The sequence below is a fragment of the Mesocricetus auratus genome, unplaced genomic scaffold (genome assembly GCF_017639785.1).
Source record: "Mesocricetus auratus isolate SY011 unplaced genomic scaffold, BCM_Maur_2.0 Super-Scaffold_100691, whole genome shotgun sequence".
NCBI lineage: Eukaryota > Metazoa > Chordata > Mammalia > Rodentia > Cricetidae > Mesocricetus > Mesocricetus auratus.
The window spans coordinates 48,204,987-48,221,784 of record NW_024429267.1 but is presented as its reverse complement, the minus strand read 5'-3'; the positions used below and the strand labels follow the sequence as shown (position 1 = coordinate 48,221,784).

General features: G+C 56.2%; 2 protein-coding genes across 3 annotated transcripts; one reads left to right on the top strand and one right to left on the bottom strand.

Moving 5' to 3' along the window:
• Window positions 1-276: 276 nt before the first annotated feature.
• Window positions 277-8,968, top strand: Tmie (transmembrane inner ear). 2 transcript variants are annotated; one of them, XM_040739480.1, is made up of 4 exons: window positions 298-1,146; window positions 4,262-4,379; window positions 7,200-7,349; window positions 7,957-8,968. In XM_040739480.1, exons 1-4 carry the CDS (start codon window positions 1,051-1,053, stop codon window positions 8,055-8,057), a joined length of 465 nt encoding a protein of 154 aa, XP_040595414.1. In that variant the 5' UTR covers window positions 298-1,050; the 3' UTR covers window positions 8,058-8,968. The 2 variants fall into 2 exon arrangements, with proteins under 2 accessions (XP_040595413.1, XP_040595414.1); XM_040739479.1 differs by lacking the exon at window positions 4,262-4,379 and having other exon boundaries at window positions 277-1,146.
• A 1,416-nt stretch (window positions 8,969-10,384) lies between these two features.
• LOC101832030 (serine protease 50) lies at window positions 10,385-16,649 on the bottom strand. The gene is made up of 6 exons (XM_013116958.3): window positions 16,324-16,649; window positions 16,012-16,242; window positions 13,283-13,445; window positions 12,126-12,409; window positions 11,084-11,250; window positions 10,385-10,715 (listed from the first exon to the last, which is right to left on the bottom strand). The coding sequence occupies exons 1-6, from the start codon at window positions 16,541-16,543 to the stop codon at window positions 10,476-10,478; spliced, it is 1,305 nt and encodes a 434-aa protein (XP_012972412.2). The 5' UTR covers window positions 16,544-16,649; the 3' UTR covers window positions 10,385-10,475.
• Window positions 16,650-16,798: the final 149 nt, after the last annotated feature.

Sequence of the window (16,798 nt, the reverse complement as noted above, 5' to 3'; positions counted from 1 at the left end):
ACACAGCCTGGGGCCAGCCTCCACTGCCGTGCTGGGTAAGAGAAAGATGCTGGGCCTGCTTCTCCTAGTACTCGGGAGGCAGACGCGGGTGGGAAGAAGGACAAGGGAGGAGTGAGTGGGCCGCAGGCATCTCCAAGCTCCAAGTGTCCCACTCCCCCTCAGGCTCCCCTTGCCCACGTCTCCCTAGCTGCTCAGAAACTCCGTCCCTGAGTAGTCAATGTTCCCGCAGTGTTGGGGACCAACTGCAAGGACCTGCTGGAGTCAAGGCCCGGGCTACAGCGGGATGCACGCTCAGCAGGGACCGGGCTACAGCGGGATGCACGCTCAGCAGGGACGGAAAATGGTCCTCCAGAGGGAGCGGACCTTGTCCCCTGGAGCAGAAGCTACTGGGTCCTTCCACGACATCTGGCCGGCTCTAACTATGCTATCCCTGATTGTCCCTACCCCCTCTCCCTCCCGCTCTGGTGTCCAGGGTGATCAGAGCTGCCTCTGGGCAGGAAGCCAGCCCAGAAAGAGCCTGTCACCATGGCAACACGCCCTCTCTGCTCCCTCCCAAGTCCTGTACCATTTTACCCCCAACTCAGGAAGTCAGAATGGGAAGGGCCTCCTAGATCAGTCGACTCCAGCCTCTCCCCTTGTCCAAAGTGGAGAAACCGAGACCCAAGAGGGATAGGAGTGGGGGCGGGTGGGGGAATCCTGTTGATCAAGTAGGGCCTACCTTCAACCTGTCCCTTCCTCCCTCCCTGCTTTCTCTTCCTCAGGTCCTTGCAATGGAGTGGGAGGTCCAAAAGTCCGATTGCCTGCGGGGGAGGGTTCCACCCACATCTGCCCTCACCCCAGCAGAGATGGCGCAGGTGGCCTCCCAGGAACCTGACACTCACGATGAATAAATGATGCGGGCCGCGGCCAGAGCTCTCTGCCGCCGCCACCACCGCCACCGCCACCACCGTCGCCGCCTGCGGGCGGCCAGGGGCAGTCACCCGGCAGCCCCGGGCATCGGTCCCTCTGCTCCCAGGACCTGCACCGGAGCGGAGCGCGCGGCGGGAGAACATGGCCGGGCGGCAGAGAGGCGCGGGGCGACTCTGGGCTCTGGGCGGCGCCGCGCTGGGGGCTTGCCTGGCCGGGGTCGCCACGCAGCTGGTGGAGGTGAGGCACCGCTTCACGGAGGGCGCAGGATGCTGGCACCGTCCAGGCGGCGGTGGGGGTAGGGACTGAGGGTGCGGGGAGCTGGCTCTATCCATTCATCTTGGCTGGTGGAGTGACTTGGCCCCTTGCCCTTCACGCTTAGAAAAGAGTCCCCGGCAGAGCACAACCTCAGACATCAGGGACACAAGGAGTCTCCGTGTGTGGGTGTGTGGAGGGAAACAGCCTTGCCGTCAGGTCTTTGTTTTCCTAGGGGATGGGGAGAGAGACTTTCAGCCCTTAGTCTTCTTTGCTTCTCGTCTAATGGGGGATATTTGAACCCTGGATTTAGGGTACGCTGGGGGAACTGCCCTTTCTGTACACAAATCCTCCAGAGCCCCTCCTGAAGGTAGGACCCAGGCACTGGAAGATCCAAATAGGTTCTAGTGATTACGGGAGCTGTCTGGGCAGACGCATCACGTCTGAACAGTTCCTGCTTGGAGAAATGAGAAGGGGCACAGAGTGGAGAGCCGAGAGGAGACTTCGCAGGCAGGAGGTGGAGAAGGTGGGCGGGGCAAGCTGGCAGGAGTTGGTCCCCAGACACCTGTGACCTCTCCAGAAGTCAGGCCTAGAAGTCAGGAGCTGAGGCAAAAGGGTGAAGGCCCAAGAGCCAGAGCCAAGGAGAAGCTGCGGTGGAGCCTGGGCTGCAGGGCGTCATGGAGGCCTGGGGGGGGCGGTGGAGCCTGGGCTGACAGGGCGTCACGGAGGCGGGGGGGGGGGACGGTGGAGCCTGGGCTGCAGGGCATCACGGAGGCCTGGGGTGGGGGGTGGGTGGGCGGTGGAGCCTGGGCTGCAGGGCATCATGGAGGCCTGGGGGGGGGGGACGGTGGAGCCTGGGCTGCAGGGCATCACGGAGGCCTGGGAGGCAGTGGCTAAGGGACAGGGTAGGACAGGGGAGACACAGTCATAATCAGAGGGTCCTAAGGGGCCATAGCTTTGAACTGAAGGGGCTGAGGGTGGCATCTCATGGCATAGAGACCTGTACCCCTATGTGGCAAGTACCTTCTGCAACTGACCAGGGCTGTGGAAGAGGCTGTTAGTGTCAGGTATCAGCTTCAGTCTGCTGTAAGGGAAGCCAGGCTGGCCTGAGCCCCACGGAGCACACGCCGGCCTCTCACCAACTGCCCTGATGTCCTGGGCAGTAACTGAGCTGTCCTCAGAGCCAAGGCTGGGGCAACAAGCAAGTCAGTTGTTCCAAGGCGAGGAGTCTCCCCACTGCGAGGAGCTCATCTTCTCCCAGCTCAGCAGAGGAAATCACATTTGGAGTCCATCTGCTTACATCTCATGCAAGGCCTAGCCCTTGTTTCCAAGGAGGCATGAGAAATGCCGGCAGGGCCGGGAACCACGTCACCTCTCAGGCAGCACCCCTCTCCACCAGGCTGTGCCTCCAAGGGTCAGAATCTCTTCCTTCATCAGGGCCACCATAAGATGCCTGGCTGTTGCCTGTTGCCCTCTACCCAAGAGCCCGGTCAAGGTCTCCCAGCTAGACAGCCAGGCCAACACAGCAGGCCCGTGAGGCAGGGAACAGTGACCACCAAGCCCCCAACCCCGATGCTGCAGTCGCCAACCTAGCACATACACATATGCTCTCTGCCCATTTACATGTGCCCAGTCCCACACGTATCATGTACCCACATACTTGCCGCCCGCACAGGACTTCCCCAGTTCACCAAGGCACATTGCTGATTTAGTGGAGTGTGGCTGCCAGTTATGCCTTCAGATAGGAGCGCTCTCAGAGGCAGCGGGCACTATCCAACTGCATGGAGAGAAACTGAGCTCCAGAGTAAAGGAAGGAGTCCCCATCCTAGTCCCTTAGTGAGGAGGGAAGAGCTGGGGGTCAGGTTCTAGTTTACGGCTCAGATTCTGGGGTACGTGGCATAGGTCAATGATCCCCTCTGAGTGCCACCAGCACTGAGGGTGGCAGTTGTTAGATGAGGAGGTCCCTGGTCCCTGTAGGTGCCTATCCACGCTTATGGACCCCAGTGGAGGTTGAGTAACAGGTGGCCTTTCTTTCTCAGATGGCCATAAGGGACCTTGCTGGTCATTTAGGAGATAACAGTATTGCACAAATGCCTGGTTCCACCCGCTTCCTTGTCCCTTAGCCAAACTTGCTGACAGAGACAGGGTCACACCTCTGGTCAAACTAGTCTCTCATATTCCACAAGGCACAGCCATGTCCCGTAGACACTCAGGACAAAGTCATGTACCCTCCAAACACCCGGCACAGGTTGAGGATGAAACTAAGTTAGTAGAGTGTTGGTCTAGCATGTCCAAAACCCTGGGTTCAATACCCAGCGCAGCATCTATCAAAACAAACACACCCAGAGCAAAGTCACAACTCCAAAACACCCAGATCAGGGATGTGTTCCCTCATTCCCCCAGAGAAGACTGCATTTTCTAGAAACCCAAGGTAGGATAATATCTTTTAATACCCTGGGGCAAGTTCCCTTAGACCCGAGGCATCACTGTGCCTTCTAGGAAACATAGCCATGATAGTGTCCCCAAGCCAGGAGCCCGCAGATTCTCAAAGCAGAGTGGTGTCCTCCTTAGCCACACTTACGTCTTTTAACCACATGGTGGCGCTACATTACTATCTTTCCATGCTTAGCCTGGCTGGCCCAGCCTTCTGGTGGTTATGACTTTTAGTGGGTCAGGAGTCTGTGTGGTCACCTGTATGAGGAGCAACTAGCCCACTTAGCCCCACGGTAGAGCTCTATTGGGAGGTGAGAACAAAGCCAGGTTTCCCCGGCCGCACACCTGGCCCATGAAACAAGTCTTGTCTCTGGCCTTGGTCCTGAGACCCCATCGGAGTAGGCTGGGTCAGGCTGTCCACAGCCTCCTTTGAGCCTCGTTTCCCCAAGCATCAACCACTCTCCTAGGCCAAGTGCCTGGTGCACGGTCTGGAACTCTGAGCACTGCTTTTGTTCTAAATCTGGAACTTTCTGAGGCCTAGGGTGTTGATTGTGAATGTCTGAAACATTTTGGGGATTCTAAAATGTGTGGGCTGAGTCCTTGCTGCCCCCATCCCGGCCTGCGGGCCTGTGCCTGGCTCACCACGCCTTTCTCTGTTGACCCACAGCCCAGCACGGCCCCGCCCAAGCCTAAGCCGCCCCCACTGACCAAGGAGACGGTGGTGTTCTGGGACATGCGCCTGTGGCATGTGGTGGGCATCTTTTCGCTCTTCGTGCTGTCTATCAGTGAGTAGCACGCCCTGCTCTCTCCACCCCACCACAGGAGGATCACAGCCCCTCCATACCCCCGGGCCCTTCAGTACCCCTTGAGTTCAGAGTGATAATTCCGGGCAGTTCAAGTAGGTCAGGCACTCACAGGAGGCCCACCATGGTCTCTGGCACCTTCTCACACTCAAACAAAGTCCCTGTGAAGGGATGACAGGCCAGTGGTGACCCAAAGATTGCTGCTGGACCCAGGGAAACAGCCACATGGCAATTATGTTAATTATAGGGGACTCCACTGAATCCAGGACATGTCATCTTTCCCTATGGCTGGCCTCCTGATGCTTTTCTTGCAGTTTGCCCAATTCAGAGAATCCACACCCAGGGGCCCCAGCAAGGCCGACCTCCACCAGAGGCTCCCCAGACGCCTAGCAGATGTGGCATCCAGGCCCTGAATCCTACCTCCTCAAATGCCATTTTCCAGAAATGATTCATGCCTCTTTCCATTCCGCTCCTCTCGTCTGGACTCTCACCGGTGCAGAGATGTAGCTGAGGGGGCTTGGTGTGCACCCGTCTGCCCCAATGGGAAGTTGGAGGAGGACAAAAAGTTACCACTCCCCGTAACTGACCTACTGCTCAGGGACCTTATGCTCACATTCTAGAAAATGAAGTTAGGGGTAGGAGATGCTCTGTGTGGCTGACATCTGTGTGCCCTTCAGCCCGACTGAAAATTTCTGGTGTGGCCCCCAGGCAGAGGGGAACCTGGGAGAAACCTCAGGTTCCTAGCTGTTTTGGGCTCCTCGGGGCAGTGGCTCCCCAACCCTGCCTCTTACAAGGCTGGTCTCCCTCAGGATGCAGGAGCTCTGGCTGCAGCACACCTTTCTCTGGGGTCTTCACTGGGGTGCCTGACTTTCTGTAGGCCTGAGCACAGTCTCTCAGATCTGGGGGGAGGGGGTAATCTCTCTGAAGGACACTCTGGGTACCAGGAGAAGCGCGTGCAAATCAGATGCCATGTTTTGAGACCCTCACAACTGGATGGTTTCTCTGTGGCCACCCAGCACCCTGGTGAATCTCGTGGGAAAGCTGCCACTTGAACTCAAGTGTCATTTACTCTCCGTTTGGGGTGTAGCAGGTCAGCTACGGGGAGTGATGTAGGGAAAAGAGTCTCTCTGCTTCTGACTGCTCAGACCCAGGCAGCTATTCACGGGGCACTCTCCTAACTCCCTCAGAGAAAGGGGCCGAATGAAGTGCCCCTGGGGGGGTCTCCTGTGCCCCCAATTCTTTCCTGGGCCTCAGAACTTGACCCCGAATCCTTGGTTTTTCATTTTCCTTGGAGAAAAATAATCAGGCCAGGCTGGGTAAGGCAGGCTTGGAGGGGCAGGCAGGATGTGCCCACGTGATCCCTATTCTGGCTGCCAACAGCTGCCTGTTCATCTCCTGAAGTCCTGATCTCCCAAGACCTGGCACCAACCACATGGAGCCTGAGCAGGCAGGGCCCTAAGGAGTCAGTGGAATGACTAGGACAGATGACCCTAGCCAGTAGGATTGGAGCATACGGATAATCTTGCGTCCAAGGCACCCACACAGGGGTCTGGGAGAGACCAAAGCTGAGCACTTTGGGTAGTAAAAGTGAGTCCATTGTTGGCTCAGGTCTAACCCCAAGAGCCCTCTGCTGGGGCCCTAGTGCAGCCAGCCCCTGCCCACCCTCAGCGTATTCCCGAATGCTGGTGTCTCAGAAAGCCAGGCACTCAGGAACTCAATCCTGTTCTTGTAGTTGAACCATCCCTTCCACCCATCCATCCGTCCGTCTGTCCATCCATTCCATTCCATTGCTTCTCCCACCCGGAAAGTCTGGGTGAGACACATGGAACCAAAATACTTGGCTCAAGGGATGCTACTTTGGTTGAACAAGATGATCCCAGACTACCTAGCTATGATCCATTTCCTCAAAATAGACCTGACTTGTCATGCCTGGGCCCTTCTGCACCCCAGTAGCCTGCCAGGAATTTCTGTCTGGCCATATTATTTATAATAGGAACCAGTACCACCCCCTCCCCAGGGGCTGGGGCCACAGTGGTCAGATTGTGGGAGCCTTAGAAAAATAAACTCAGCCCAGCCAGCCAGGTCCTGGCAGCCCTGCCCTGTACATCACTAGACAGGCCAGCTCCATGCCTGCCCCAGCTGACGTGGGCACAGCTGCCTCTAGCCAGAAAAACACTCCTGGGATAACTTCCTCAGAAGTAAATGCCCAGGACCAGGTCCGGACCTTCTCATCAGCTTCTTCCCCAGCCAGGGCCCAGACTTATCTTCAGGGAGGCTGGGGAGGCTGGGGAAGATGGACGGGATGGGAAGAATGGAGAAGATGGGCGGGAGGTGGAGGATGCAGCCACATGCTTGGGTGTTTGAGGTACCCCTGCTTCTGCAATCAGGAGGTGGAGAAGGAAACTCAGGGTTTCTCAGGAGCACCCAGAGAGGCCTAGGTCAGAAGCACAGGGTGACTCTGGGTAGCCATGGCTAAAGCCATACCTAAGACCTTCATTTCACCTTCCCCCAGTACCCAGTGTGATCAGAAAGACTATCAGACAAGATTGGCTATAGAGTTTGTGGGGCTAGTACAAACAAAATGCCAGGCTTCATGTCCACGTTATTAAGGAGTTGACAGTAAAGCATTACACCAAGCATGCAGGGGCCATGTGCAACTACGTAAAGTCAGTGTCCCTCTGGAGGTCACCTCAGGCTTTTGCAGGAGTCTCTTATGTGAGACGTGAGACAGGCCTAATTTTAGGTACCACTCAACCTGGCTGAGACCCTACCCTAGCCAAACGTGTTCTGAAATCCATACAGTCATCACACTGTGCTGTGTCTTCAACTGCCGTGTACCACGGACACGGAAGGAGATTGAGGCCCGGTATCTACAGCGGAAGGCAGCCAAGATGTACACAGACAAGCTGGAGACGGTGCCTCCCCTTAATGAACTCACAGAAATCCCTGGAGGTGAGTAGATTCCAGTCCCACCACAGCCACCCCTGATCCTGCAGTGGGCCTGCCACTCAGTCCCACTGCCCCAGATCACTGTTTCTCCCTGCAGCTGGTTCAGAGAAGGGACTGGGCACTGTCCTGGGAGACCAGAGTGCAGAAACCTGTTGGAGCCAGCAAATAAATAAGGAGCCCATGTGTAGTGGGAAAATTGTAGGGGGTGCTGTAGAGGAGGCTCTGTCAGTAAGGTCTTTGCCATGCAAGCACAGGACCTGACTTTGGATCTCTGTGACCCACAAAAAACAAAACCAAAACACAGCATGATCATGCAACTGCAACCTCAGCGCTAAGGGCTCCTTATGCTCACTGGCTTACGTCTTGCCAGACTGGTGATCTCCAGGCCTCTTAAAAAAAATAAGGTAGTCCAAGAAGACATGCATCATCAACCTCTGGTCTCTATGTACATGCCCACACATGTGCACACTGGCTGTCACACACAGGCGTGCACACGCTCGCCACCTCGAATAAAGAAGGTCTGAGAAGGCGTGGCGGGGAGGGCGGGAGGGAGCGGAGAGCCATGGCGCCGTCCCCATTCTCACCACTGTGGTCTCTCCCCCGCCCACAGAGGGTAAGAAGAAGAAAAAGAAGGACAGCGTGGACACGGTGGCTGTCAAGGTGGAGGAAGATGAGAAGAACGAGGCAAAGAAGAAGAAAGGAGAGAAATGAGGAAAGGACCCTGGAGGTGGCCGCAGGGGCTGGAAGGCTTTGAAGTCCAAGCTCAGGCCAGGCCCCAGGCCCCGGGAGTCCGCGTTCATACACGGACCATAGAGGCCATGGTCTGAGAAGCCACGGCCATTACCTCGAGGCCCAAAAGGTGCAGGGACAAGACTTCACGCATGTCCATCCCGGACCCTGTTCCTTTCACCTCATCAGCCCGGGCACTTCTCTTTGGCACTGTCCCCCGCAGATACTGAGTGGCCTCAAACTCCTCCCCACACCCACACAGGCTTCTGTCCCACCCGATTTGCCAGGGCCGGAAGTGCCTGTGAGGGAGTCGGGCAGTTTCAGATGGCAGGACTGAACAGGTTGTGTGTGAGCCCATAAGCACCGAGGGAGGGCTGATGGGGAGCTTGTGACATTTCTCCGACGTAATGGATAGCAGCTCTCAAAGCAAGGAAATTGCCCCAAGCTTGGCAGGAATCTGTCCCTGGCTGCACAAGTGGCCCCATTATCAGGAGGGGTCCTGACCTGGCCAATGCCAAGCTCTGAAAACAAGGTGCCAGCGTGTGCAGCTGGGGACACTAAGGGCTTCTGGCCCAGGGGTGGGATCTGAAGGATGAAGAGGGCGGAGGCCAGGGGACTGAGCAAAAAAACCTGGGTGTCCCCATCTGCCTGCCGAATACAGCGGTGTGAAGATCTCTTCTGCCATGTCCCATTAGAAGAAGCACCTCTGCCAAGAAGATTATTCAAATGCCATTAGGGGCTGGTCCTACAGAAGAGATGTACGAGGTGCCTCCAACATCACAATGTGGAGGGCCAGACACTGGGAAGACCTTCCCGGTGGGATCCTGCTAGAAGGGTGTCCCCAAGAGATCTGTCAATAAAGCTGGGTGCCTGCGTATCCCCAACACGTAAAACCGTCCTGAGATGAACTCCACACCCCCCCATGCTTTTCCAAGCCCTGGAGGGTTCCTGGAGAAGGCGACACAACAATCCATAACAATAGGTGCCTCAGACAGCCTGAAGTTCTCTCCCTGACCCCTGTTACAGAGAGAGAGAGAGAGACAGAGAGAGACAGAGAGAGACAGAGAGAGAGAGGGAGAGGGGAGACAGAGACAGAGACACAGAGGTGGGGGGGTGGGGAGCTGGAGAAATGGCTCAGCAGTTAAGAGCACTGGCTGTTCTTCCAGAGGATCCAGGTTCAATTCCCAGCACCCACATGGCAGCTCACAGCTGTCAGTAACTCCAGTTCCAGGGGACCTGACACCCTCACACAGACAGACATGCTGGTAAAACAGCAACACACTTAAAAAGAAATCATTAAAAAACAAAAGCCTAGAGGCCAAGGAGCAGCTGCAGTCACTCCACCCACCACCAGCCTCGGGAAACAGATGAGGCTCCTCCGAGCTCTCCTCCACTCCATCGCACGCTCTCAATAGGTCTCCAGTGCTGGGGCTCACGGGGATCCTCCTGACACGGTACCACATCCTACAAGGAGAAGCACCCCAGGATGACGGGGAAGGAACACTGGGGGCAGAGGGTCACAGGAGGCCCCCATCATGGAAGTGGATGAGTACCCTGACTGCCCAGGCTCCCTTGGCTGGCCTCTACCTTCCTGCTTCAGGGTACGGGCTTCCCATTCATAGAGCTGGCTGGGGTCCTTCTCCCCAGACAGACCACAACCTCTCTGTGTGGCAAGGCAATGGACATCCAGAGGTTGGAGGCCACTCAAGGTCACTCAGAACAGCAGCTGGTGCAGCCTGCGGGAAGTGTGTCTGTTCTACCGGAGCCCCCAAGCCAGAGGCAATGCTAGAGGGTCTAAGTACGCTATGGATCTCTGGCGATAATATTCTGGAGAGTTCCAGTCACTGGCCAGAAGACAGTGAAGAGCAGGGGGAGAGCCAGGTGGGGTAGACTCACACCTTTAACCCTAGCACCCGGGAGGCAGAGGCAGGTGGATCTCTGAGTTTGAGGCTAGCCTTGGTCTACAGAGCAAATTCCAGGACAGCCAAGGCTACACGGAGAAACCTTGTCTCAAAAAGCAAGCAAACAAACAAAAGAGATCAGACAGAGCCCAACTCCCACTCAAGCCTCACAGAAAGAACATCTCGCTCTCTATCTATGGGGCTGGGAGGGATGTCCCAGCAGACCCAGCTTTAGACTAGGTAGTACATCCCGATCTTCCCGCTGCCCCTTCACACACCCCTGTATTTCTGCAGGAGCCACCCCAAATCTTTAGAGGCCTACCCTTTTCAGTATCAGTGCCCAGAGTCCCTCACCCACACCGTGTGTAACCCCGCTTCCCACTAGAGCGGGCTCAGAAAGAGGAGACATGGGAAACAGAAGTGTTTAATCTCTGCTAGTCCCCGCTGATTGCCACGCCCACAGCGGCACTCTGTAGGAAGGGAAGGAGCCCCGGCAGTATCACAGAGTGCCAAGAAGGCCGAGGAGCAGAAGGACAGCCAGGAGCGAGGTCCTGGCAGGGGCTGCCAGGGCCAGGGCATCCCCGCTAAGGTGGTTCCAGATCCACGGCTGGAAGGTGGAGACCTGCAGAAAGATGGGCGGAGCCTCGTTCTTCTTGCAGCCTGGGCCCCAGCTCATCATTCCCACCAGGTACCATGTGCTGCTATCCGAAGAGCAGACCAAGGGCTCGCCGGTTAGCTCCTGAGTGGAGGGAGGAGGTTGAAAGGGTAAGGGAGGTGAAGCCACGCCTGAGAGAGACAGCCCCGCTTGCCCAGGGTGTTTGCCACCAGGTTCTGTGCGTGTCCTGCAGGTATGAACACAGCCGGATAGGGGCTCCTGACCTATGTTTCCTCCTCACAGGGCACTCGCTCCTCCTTAGCTCCACACCCGACCTCCACCACCCTCATTTCCAGCCCACCCAGCCCACCCCTTTGTGGCCTCCACGCCCCCGCCCTCGCGGGCCCTCTCCATCCTCTCCCCACTCCCCTCTCCACAGCCCTCAGCTCTGCCCCCTGCACCCCTCCACCCCTTGGCCCTCGGGAAACGTGGACAGGGGCAGAGGTCCTCACATAGCAGAACTTCTCCCTGTTGTTGTCCGAGGCACAGATCATCTGAGAGTTGATGATCCGAACCAGAGAGGGGATCTTGGAGAACTTGTGGTAGAATTGCTCACATTTCCTGCTGTTCATGATGGAGACTTCCTTCTCCTGAAGGGATTGGAACTGGGGCCACCTGTCTGTGGGACAGGTCCACATTCAGGTTCAGCCACTGGTGTGGCCCACGGCCACCAGCTCTGCCTCTCTTGCATAGTGGTCACAGAGATATCTCCCTGTCTGAGGTATTTTCCCCTCCGGCCCGCAGGTCCCAAGGTTGCCCCCACTCAGAGGTGCTGGGACAGACAGTCCACACCGACTGGCTCTGCCAGTCCTCTTCCAAGTGCCTGCCATGCTCTCTGGGACGAAGCCTTCCTTTTCAAAGTCATCCCTAGAGCCTCCTCACTAACTTTTTCCGGACCCTCTCCATGGATATTCCCCTCCCCCACCCACCCCCAGCACTATCTTCCATCCCACCCAAAATGTGTCTGAGCTTCTGGGAGACAGGAAATGTCTGATCACTCCCAGAGAGGTCACAGAACGGGCTGTTTAGAGGGCAAATCGATCCTCAAGGGCACAGGGGAGGGCATCTCTCTTGCGCATCGGTCCCTTGAAGGGAAGGGACATGAGTGGACCTTGCAGACACAAGCTGTATCTACTCTGGGAAGCAATCTGTAGGCATGAGGACCCATTCTCTTGAACTCTATTTGCCAATGCCCTAGGGTTGTGTATGGGTGACAAGCTATCATTCTGAGACCTCCTTGCCTTCAAGAAAGTTCTGTTTACATACACTGGCTTGGTCCTGAGACTTCAAGGGCAATAATGACCATGGCATGTTCACTGACAAGACCCTCAATGGGGAGATGTCAGTGATGAGAAACCCAACAAGAAAGTTCCTGAATGAGTCACCTCCTTAAAGAAGGTACTCTAGAAATGTCCATCCATGGGAACCCCAGCCTCACCCAAGTCCTTTCTCCCGCCATGCACCCCAGGTTGCGGGGATGGGACCCTGACTCACCATTAACCTTGGGATATCCCCAGCCTGTCACGGTGCAGACAGAACTGTCCTCCAACACGTATTCCAGGCCAGGCAGGCAGATGGGCCACACATATTTGCTGTACTTGAGCCCCCACTGGAGTTTGAGGAGGCTGATGTCATTGGCCCGGCCAACCCAAGACCAGTACCGCCTGGCTTGGTAGCGTCTGTTTATGATGATCTGATGTACTGGAACATCGGTGCTGGTGGCTGTGGTCTGGTTAACCCATGGACTCCCCACCCTCACTGTGTAGTTAACATGAGGCCTACGGGAACAGGAGGGGGGGTGTCTTCCATCAGCTCTAGGCTCCTGCCTCCCACCCCAACCCTGCCCTCCATGCCACTGTGACCCTCTAAGCAAATCCAGGCAGGCCACCCTGGACTTCAAGGCCCCCGGAGTCCATTCCTCATGACAGAGCCCTGCACAGAGCGTGCCGCAGCCTGCTCAGGGATGTAGGCTTAGGAAGCAGCAGAGCTGGGGTGTGGGCTCCATCCCCACTAGCCAAACTCTGGGTTTCTATCTTGTGTTGCACCTCAGAAGGGAACAGAGTCCCTGTGCAATGACCATGGCCCAGATCGCAAGCCATCTTCCATGGGATACCTCTTGAAGTCACTATGTTGACCCTTATATCAACCTAGAACATGTCTTCACTGGCCAGGCCTCAAGGGAAACATAGACACTACTCTCGGGAGTTAGTTCCCAGGCCACAGAACATTGGCACTCCCACCCTTTTGCCTCCACACAATTTATGTCTGTCTTCTTGTCTCTAAGCACCCTGACGGGTTCTAAGTCAGGGCCTCTCTTAGAGGAGAGCTAGAAAGTATTGATTGACAGAAGGGAAGAGGGCTGACAGGGAGCGAAGAGGGTGGAATGGAAAATCTAGGGTCATCTGAGCTTCCTTTCCTATGGGTGACTACACAGGACTGAAGGGCAGGTTAAAAAGACAGAGGGTGGGTGCATGCCAAAAGCTGACCCCGGGAAGGGGTCCATGAGACTCAGCTCAGCGAGGATGTGACTGGGACCAGCGCTGTGAGCTCCACACAGGACACAGCTGCTACTTGATGGGTCGCCAGGAAGACTGTCTAGGCCTCCAGAATTCCAGAGGCGTTTCCACCCACCCACCTGGGCCCCAACTCACAGGGTCAAGCAGTGGGCCACGGTCAGCACCCACTGGGAAGCAATAAGGGTGCCAGCACAGATATGCATGCCGTTAGCCTGCACACTGACCATCCATGGCCACCGCCGAGTCATGGCTTCTGGGTCCCTGAGAGTAGGGTCCGGCTCATGGGAGGAACCACAGACTAGAGGAAGAAAAGAGCTCGATGAAGCAATAAGCTCACCCGGCCACATCTCGCGACTCTGTCCCCATTCCCCCTGTCCAGCCTCTCCAACCACTCACCCGTACATATCCACCCCTTTGTACTTGTCACTATGGAATGACAGCATCCATCCATGGGTACCTCCGGCTTTAGAAAAGCCTCAGCACTGTGCCCAGATACCTGTTTCCCTGTCCCTACAGCTTGAGCCCCAGAGCACCTCGGTAACCAGACAGATGTTCACAAATGCACCTGGATTCCTATCTGGTTGCAAGTTGCTCCTCCTGCTTGACCCACTGTGGACCCTGCCCCTTTTCTGGGACTCCCTCTTGTGATTCATGGAGATAGACATAGATGACCCAACAGTAAAACATTGTAGGAGGGGCAGACACATCCCAAAGAGGAAAGCAAAGTGGCAAGAGCCATGGACACTTGCTCGGCCGCCTTGGGACTCAGGGGATCCAGCCCGAAGCTACATCACACACCGGGGAAACAGAAGCTAAGTGTCCGTAACACCAAATGCTGGTGAGAATTCTAGGCCCTGATGCACCCTCCTGAGGAGGGCGTGCTGACTGCTGAGGGCACTTCGGAAACAGTTTTGAAATTGAAGATGGGGTTTAGAGAGATGGCTCAGCTGTTAAGAGCACTAGCTAACACTAGAAGGTGTGGTACATGCCTCAAATTCCAGCACTCAGGAGGCAGAGGATCTCTGTGAGTTCAGGGCCAGCCTGATCTACAGAGTGAGTTCCAGGACAATCAGGCTTACACAGAGAAACCCTGTTTCTAAAAACAAAACACTGTCTGCTCTTCCAAAGGATAGGAATTGGGTTCCCAGCATGCACGTGGTGGCTCACAAACATCTGTAGCTCCAGTTTGGGGGGATCTGGTGTTCTCTTCTGGCCTCCAGAGGCACCAGGCACATAAACAGTACACATCCATGCATGCAGGAAAAACATGGTACCCATAAAAAGGAAATAAAGGAAATTGAAGGTGCCCACATCCAGCTTCCACTCAAGAATTTTTCCAAACGAGTCAATGGATTGTGAAATCAGGTAAATAGGTCATGGCTAGCATATCTACGTACTTGTTACATATTTACTTATTCATTTGTAGTGCCGTGAGTGTGAGTCGGGGCCTGGTGAATGTTATCTGCTCTCTCTGTATCATTCCTGTGTGGATGGGTGGACACACACCCAAGTGTGCACGTGGAGGCCGGAGGATTGTGAGCGTCCTCATCACTCTCTACGCTATTCTCTTGATTCAGAGCCTCTCACTGAACCCCAAGCTAGTTTGGCAGCCTCCTCAAGCAGGGACAGGGCTCCCAGCAGTCTCCTGTTTCTGCTCCCCACCCCAAGTGTGGGGTTACTGGGGCGTGAGACCACAGCCACTCAACTTTTACATAGGTTCTGGGGTTTTAATTCAGATTCTCGTGTTAGCTCACATGGTAAGAGCTCTTACCCACTGAATTATCTCCCCAACCCATCACAGCACTTAAAACGACACTCAGCTAACAGACTATCAGCATGTACTACACACAGTTGCTTGGCGGACGTCCCCCAGGGGACTTTTTTTTTTTTTTTTTTTTTTTTGAGGCAGGATTTCTCTGTGGCTTTTGGAGGCTGTCCTGGAACTAGCTCTTGTAGACCAGGCTGGCCTCGAACTCACAGAGATCCGCCTGCCTCTGCCTCCCGAGTGCTGGGATTAAAGGCGTGCGCCACCACCGCCCGGCTCCCCAGGAGACTTCTTGAGGCAGTTAAAGGGACTGCGTTGAAGCCCAGGATAACTACTTCTTCTGTGGGTCTTAGCTACAGATCCCTGCCAGGTGAAAGTGTCCTGGTGCACTATTAGGTTTCCTTGTCAACCTGACACTGCACAGAGTCATCTGAAAGAGAAATCTAATCAGACGGGCCCGTGAGGAATTCAGAGTGGGGGGCTGGGGATTATTAACTGATGTTGGGCGGCACAGCCCCATGTGAGTGGCACCATCCCTAGGCAGGTAGCCCCTATAAGAAAGCTAGCTAAGCATGGTCCTATAGAGTGAGGCAGCCCTCCCTCCAAAGTGTCTGCCGCAGGTTCTGCCCTGGTTCTCCTCTGTGACGGACGGTGACCTGAAAGTGTAAGCAAAATAAAGTCCCGGCCCCCAGTTGCTTTATCACACCAACAGCAAGGCAGGTGTGCCTCGCAGAGCCCGCGAAAAGAGTTGTGTTGTGGGCTCTGGGCTGTGACCCCGAGACAGGCGCAGACAAGCCTGCAGCTGCCTGAGAGGCATCTGGCTACCAGCCAGCTCTGGGTACCCCAACACCACCCCCAACTGACCACTCTCCCCACCGACTTTAACTTTCCTCCTCCCCTGTTTACCTCACCACGATGGAAAGCCTGCAAGCCATGAAGGCAGAACCAACGCCTGGCCCAACCTTCGGTGCTCAATAAACATTGGTACAAGGACTTCCCCTTCCATCTACTCTCCGCTGGATCCTTGATCCCTTCACCTTTCGACCTCAGGGATCCGAAATCCTGAAGAGCTCTCTGACCTCTCCTGCCCAGTACTCACAGCGGAACTGGCTGGGTTTCATCTTACGAACGGACCCGGCAGTCCTCACCAGAGCGGCCGCCGTAGTCGTCGGTGATGGTGTTGGTGGAGCGGTGGTCCCTGGAGTGTTGGCCTGCCGGGGAAGGCGAAGCCTGCCTGAGGGACAGGTGGCTCTGGGGCCACAGGAGACTCCAGGGTCGGTCGGGACTGTGGTGGACAGCGCCCCGGGGGATTCGCCTGTGGCCAAGCAGCCTGCGGAAGGTCACGAGCCGGTCAGAGGCGGCCCGGGGTGTGGGCGAGCAGGAGGGGGCGCCGGGGAGCGGGTGGACTCACCTGCCGGCCACCGAGGCAGGAGCAGCAGCAGCAGCAGCAGCAGAAGGGCGCAGGCACGGGTGCGGCTGTGAGAGACCCCGGGCACACGGGGACCCTGAGGGCCTTGCCCACCGACCCCTGCCCAGGACCAGGGCTCCATTGCGCCGCTAGGTTCCTCCACAATGGCGCCCTCCATCGGGCGCTTAGCTGCCCAGCCTGCGTGGCGCCCCCTGGGTGCCATTCGTTGGGGACGCTCTTGCCGAATGGCGGACAAATAGTGCCTGGCTCCTGGCTGGTGTCTTTCCTCAAACCTATGGGCCCTTTCTCTGGGTCATTTTGCTTTACCTCAGCTAGCAGCGAGAGGAAGGCCAACCCCAACCTGCCAATCCCCCTAACTCCCCTCTGCTAGCATCCCTTGAATGCTCACACACAGGCCATTGTCTTAGGGCACTGAGCTGAAGCAAACTAATGTGTTCATTAGGGTCTCACTTATGTA

Bases quoted from the DNA above. Each gene is read 5' to 3' on its own strand.
- Tmie (XM_040739479.1), top strand. From the start codon at position 891: ATGATGCGGGCCGCGGCCAGAGCTCTCTGCCGCCGCCACCACCGCCAC. The intron at 1,147-7,199 runs GTGAGGCACCGC...AAATCCATACAG, and splicing joins TCGCCACGCAGCTGGTGGAG to TCATCACACTGTGCTGTGTC. The intron at 7,350-7,956 runs GTGAGTAGATTC...CCCCGCCCACAG, and splicing joins ACTCACAGAAATCCCTGGAG to AGGGTAAGAAGAAGAAAAAG.
- LOC101832030 (XM_013116958.3), bottom strand. From the start codon at position 16,543: ATGGCACCCAGGGGGCGCCACGCAGGCTGGGCAGCTAAGCGCCCGATG. The intron at 16,243-16,323 runs GTGAGTCCACCC...GACCTTCCGCAG, and splicing joins CCTGCCTCGGTGGCCGGCAG to GCTGCTTGGCCACAGGCGAA. The intron at 12,410-13,282 runs GTGAGTTGGGGC...CTGTTCCCGTAG, and splicing joins GTGGCCCACTGCTTGACCCT to GCCTCATGTTAACTACACAG.